The 6,000-nt window shown below is 30.8% G+C and overlaps 1 protein-coding gene across 1 annotated transcript in view; it reads left to right on the forward strand.

Annotated features, from left to right (window-relative positions):
- The window catches only part of zgc:174356 (uncharacterized protein LOC100137120 homolog), a 45,418-nt gene extending 39,641 nt beyond the window's left edge, over positions 1-5,777 (forward strand). Inside the window, exon 7 of the mRNA XM_051132650.1 lies at positions 5,176-5,777. Coding sequence (XP_050988607.1) covers positions 5,176-5,227 — 52 coding nt within the window. The 3' untranslated portion in view covers positions 5,228-5,777. The remainder of the gene's footprint in view (positions 1-5,175) is intronic.
- Positions 5,778-6,000: the final 223 nt, after the last annotated feature.

A 6,000-nucleotide genomic window follows, 5' to 3' on the forward strand; every position in this document is an offset into this window, starting at 1 on the left:
ATAACAGTTATATTAAAATATATAACTGTTAATTAAAAACAAAAACATGAAATGTTACATTTAGTTATATTTCAAGTATGCAGTCATATTAAAGTATATATTTTTTTTCTAATAATTATAATGTAGTTTAAAACAGCTGTTCATTATTATTATTGTTGTTGTTGTTGTTTTGTTGTTACATTATACATTGACATTTACTTAAATTCAACTAAATGCATGATTTTAAATTAATTAAAAAAGACAAAGTATTTTATATAAAAATATATTGTTTACACATTGAAATAATTAAAAATGTTAAAATATTACATGTAGTTATAAAAATCACATTAAAGTACATTACAACAACAACACAACAACAACAACAACAATAATAATAATAAAAAAGTACAATTAAAAACAAAAACATGAAATGTTACTTTCTAATGTTACTTTCTTTTGTTATTTATTCTAATAATTTAGTTTTTATATTATCATTATTATTATTATTATTATTAGTTATATATGGAGCACACAAAGGTCACATTAAACCACATAATAATAAAAACAACAAAAACGTAATAATAAAATAATAATAATAAAATTAATAATAATAAATTAAAAACACAACAAACATAAAATATTACATTTAGTTATTTCAAGTACACAGTCACATTAAACTATATTAAATTAAACTAAAACTAAATTTTATTCTACTAATTTTAAGCATTAAGCAGCTCTTTCTGTAAGATTATTATTATTATTATTATTATTATTATTATTGTTGTTGTTGTTGTTGTTGTTTTTGTTGTTTAAAAAATATTTACACTTATCTACAAAAACTGAGTTGCTTGCAAATTACATTCCAAATATGTATTTGAATGCATAATTTATAAATAAATGAATTAAATTTGCCCTCAGTAGTATTTTATTTAAAAATAAATAAATAAAAAAGGTTAAAACACAATAAACATGAAATATTATATTAGTTATATTTCAAGTACACAATATCACATTAAGCTATATTAAATTAAAATCAAATTAAATTTTATTCTAATAATTAGGTTTAAAAAAGCTGTTTTTGTATTCTTCTTCTTATTCTTCTTCTTCTTCTTCTTCTTCTTGTTAATATTACTATTACTAAGAACCATTTACAAGTATTAAAAGGTGATCTCAAGTCATTAAATTAGTTATTAAACTGCATCAAAGGAACCGTTTCCCCCAGACTCTTCCACAAAACGATGGCAATTTCGACTGTGCTGAAATGATGAACATTTTTGATACGGCATTGCAATTAGTGCCCTATTCAACCTCCATGTGGCTCAGACAACGAGGTCCAACAAAACTTTGGGAGGATGGCAAAGCCAGTGGCCAGCTAACGCTGTTCAGCACCTGTATTCTCTCATTAAGCATGAAAATAAAGGCCTATCTCACTGTCTGCCAAAGCCAAATGCGTTCAGACTGAGCCGTGTGACACACCTGCACTCTGCCTGACAACAACAATTAGCCGTCCACACTGCAGCGCAATCCAGCCCTCTGCACAATCTGTTTAATTACTGTCATTCAAAGGCTGCTTTGTTAAAGTCTCTTTTTGAGATTGCATGTGGAGGGAAATGGCTTTTGCATATTTATTATTGACCTATCCCAGAATTAAACACTATTACGCTCTTATAACGCTGCTTTTTCTCATATGCTCATGCCTGGAAAGCAAACCTAGAATATTTATCAGGATATGGAGATGGACTTAGATTAATGTGTCTGAAAATGGGACAAAGTGCTCTTCTCTGATTGCATATTTGCGACTTGCAAGCAAATGACTAATTCAGCCAGCTGTTGTTGTCAAAAGTATTAGTCAAATTTATGGATAGCCCTTACATTTACTAACCTGACATCTTTGTATTTTTCCATTAGTATCTTCTTTTTGCGGAAACAGATTCAACCCTTTACTTCAACTAATTATTACTTCATGTACAGTACTTTTAAGTAAGAAATAAGTATATAGTATATAGTACACACAGTATAACTGGAAGGAAACAATACTATGGTGTTGTAAGTGGTTGCTAGGGCATTGTTATGCAGTTGCTAGGGTGTTGTCAGTGTTTTTACCAAGTGTATTGTGAGTGGTTGCTTACTACTCGACTCAAAAGAGCCGTCCCTCAAGTCTCTGTGATTTTCTTGTCATTATTTATGGCTTGGGTCCCTCTTCCAATGTAAGTCTATGGGATTTTTTCAAATCCAGTTGCAAAAAGAAATGCAATAACATACCTTTACTCAATTCAAACCCCTAACCATAAGTTTCAGCAATAGCAGCACCTCAGCAAACATCACTAATAATGTAAAGAAAGAAATAACGGTAAGACAGGTTGTGTTTATTAACATTACTTAATGCATTTGCTGACTTCAACCAACAAAGATCTGTTTACAGCATTAGTTATTCATACACACATATACATACAGCTTAAGTCAAAAGTTTACATACATCTTGCAGAATCTACAAAATGTTAATTATTTGATCAAAATAACAGGGATCATATAAAATGCATGTTATTTATCACATAAAAGACATTTACATGTAGTCCACAAGAGAAAATAATAGCTGAATTTATAAAAATGACCTTTTACATAGTTGAAAAACAGTTAAACTGCCTGCTGTTCTTCAGAAAAATCACTCAGATCACACAAATTCTGTGGTTTTTCAACATTTTTGTGTATTTGAACCCTTTCCAACAATGACTTTATTATGAGATCCATATTTTCAAGAGGACAACTGAGGGAATCATATGTAACTATTACAGAAGGTTCAAACACTCACTGATGCTCCAAAAAGAACACAATGCATTAAGAATTTGAAGAGCGGGTGAAATTTAACTTATTTTGCCTTCTGGGAAACAAGTAAGTATCTTCTGTAGCTTCTGAAGGGCAGTACTAAATGGAAAAAAAAATATGATATTTAGGCAAAATAAGAAAAATGTACACATCTTTATTCTGTTCAAAAGTTTTCACCCCCAGCTCTTAATGCATTGTTTTTTCTTCTGGAGCATCAATGAGTGTTTGAACCTTCTGTAATAGTTGCATATGAGTCACTCAGTTGTCCTCAGTGTGAAAAGATGAATCTCAAAATCATGCAGTCATTGTTGGAAAGGGTTCAAATACACAAAAATGCAGAGAAACCAAAGAAGGTTTGGGACCAAATGTAAGTCAACTTTTGAACAGGGTCATTTTTATAAATTCAAGTATTATTTTCTCTTGTGTACTATATGTAAATGTCTTTTATGTGAAATACAAATAACATGCATTTTGTATGATCCCTCTTATTTTGGTAAAATAATTAACATTTTGCAAATTCTACTAGGTGTATGTAAACTTCAGCGGTATAATAATGAATTTCTTAACATTAATGGCATTTTTTAAACTTTCAGTGAACTAACAATGAACAGCACTTTTTTTAGTTACTTGAAAGCAATAGAGTGTATTTGTGAACCTCACTGTAAAATAGAAACCATTTCACCATCAGTTAATGTGTTTCTAATTATTGTAAGCTCCTTACATGATTTATCTTCATTACATAATTTGTTATGCACTTTTGTGAACCTTTTTGTATGTGGCCTATTTTACCTTTAGTTGATGTGTTATTAATTTTTTAAAGGCTTATTACTAACATTATTTAACAGGAAAAAAGCATTTGTTATGGTTATTGCTGAATCGTATTGTAATCTGTATACAAGTGTTGTTAATTGTTCACGTTAATTAATGAATTAATTGATGATAAGAAATACAGCTATTAATAGAAATATTAGTGTATTAGCTTATGCGGTGTTATTCATTATAAGTTAATGTTAACAAATACATTAACTAATGTTAAAGAGACAGTTCACCCAAAAATGAAAATTCTTCATTAATTACTCACCCTCATGTTGTTCCAAACCTGTAAGACTTTTGATCATCTTCAGAACACAAATTAAGATATTTTTTGATTAAATCCAAGAGCTTTCTGACTCTGCATAGACAGCAACACAACTGACATGTTCAAGGCCCAGAAAGGTAGTAAGGACATTGTTAAAATAATCCATGTGATGTCAGTGGTTCAACCCTAATGTTATGAAGCTATGAGAATGCTTTTGGTGCGCTCTTGGATTTCATCAAAATAATGATAATTTGTGTTCGAAGATGAACAAAGGTCTTACAGGGCTTGGAACGTCACGAAGGTGAGTAATTAATGACAGACTTTTCATTTTTGGATGAACTGTCCTTTTAACAAATAACAACAACAAATATAACAAATACAATCTGTTATGTATTACTAAAATGGCATATGTTACCAAAGTAATCTATTAAATGTTAGAAAATGTTATTAAATAAAAAAATATAATTTAAAATGATTTTAAAAATATTTAAAAATATATAAAATAAAATATATTTAAATTATGTCTAACTTTATAAGAATTATAGTGCAATATACTAATGAAAAATATACAACAGTTGCATTTTTAATATTTTTTATTATGAAATGATACTTTTATTATCATTTCCAGTTAATTACAAATGTCATATGTAGGTTTTTGTAATTATTAATGAATTTAAATGTAGAATCACTATTATTTTTTATTAAATAATAATTATTTACATTTTAAAAAAAGCATAAACCCTGGTTTCACAGACAAAGCTTAAGCCTAGTCCCAGGCTAAAATGCAAGTCTGGGCAGTTTTAACTAAGAAACACCAGTGGAAAACATATAACACAGTTGCATTTATGCATTGGTCAACGCTTGTATCCAAAAAAATGCATTAAAACAAATTTTTCTTTTCCCACTGAACGACAAGAAAAGACTTCAGCCGCTAGTGAAAGCCACAGAGAGAGGAAGGTTTTAGTTTGCCCTTGACATTGCATAAACCTCCATGTGAATTATGAATGGCCTATTTATGACACCTGGTGGCCTGCTGCCATTCCTAAGCCAGCACTGAATTACACATACAACAAGTTATTATTTATTTATTTGCTTTCTCCTTCTTTATTTGACAATGATGCATTTCTATAATCAAATTCATTATTTTAAAACAAATAACATGCTATTGTCAAATTAAAATCAGGCTTAAATCACTATTGGGGAGGGTGATTTACATGAAGTGCATTGCGAAGTGTTGAGTGTGTCTGTGGCACCTCGTCTTATTGTAACTGACATGTCTCTCTTTTGGCTTTTAGGTGGATTAGTGAGATGCCCGTCACTCATCCTCGCCTTGTGCTTTCAGACTGAATCTCCTCCTTCTGGGTTATTCTTTCAGCACAAAGTGGATCCATGATTGGATATTGCACGCTTTTCTGTGGCAAACTGATCTACTCTAAAAAGTCTCTACTCTCAAAGTCTCATTTTTTTTCATGAGCAACATACCACTTACTGGCACATATTCCACCACAAAAAAAATTTTTTTAAACTCAGATGAAATCAGCAGTTGCGCTTTAAACTGAATCATTTGTAATATATGTAAGTACTGTATAATAAATATCAATCTACAGAATGATATTATGCAGAAAAGACTTTCCTTGCATTCTCTAGAGAGCTGAAATGCACTGCGGTCTGCCTGAGCGTGTGGTGAGAAAGCATTAATAACCTCTTAATAAAATTAGAACGGTGAAAGGTCAACTCCAGAATTGGAAGAAGTAAATGAGAATCGCTGCACTGAATTGTTCTCGCCGATAAGCCGTTCACCACAATTACACTGACACAGGATAGAATCCTGGAATCGTTAGACAATTAAATACATTTCATGCCCTAAAGTTGAGATTTAAGTTGAGTTTAAAAGCATTTCTTCCATTAACTGGGCCACAGACGTCTCTTTGTGGCTCTCCGTCTCAGAAGTCGGAGTGGCAGATAACCATATGGGCTCTGCTGTCAACCGCAAAACTTCAATCAAAGGTAGTCTGTTGGGGAAGAAGCTAAATATGGAAGGAAAGATTGCATGGGAGGTTTGTTTATGGACTTTTGAAAAGGTACATTTCTTTTTCCAAACTTTACATAAGGCTGCCATG

The sequence above is a fragment of the Labeo rohita genome, chromosome 17 (assembly GCF_022985175.1).
Source record: "Labeo rohita strain BAU-BD-2019 chromosome 17, IGBB_LRoh.1.0, whole genome shotgun sequence".
Classification (NCBI taxonomy): Eukaryota; Metazoa; Chordata; class Actinopteri; order Cypriniformes; family Cyprinidae; genus Labeo; species Labeo rohita.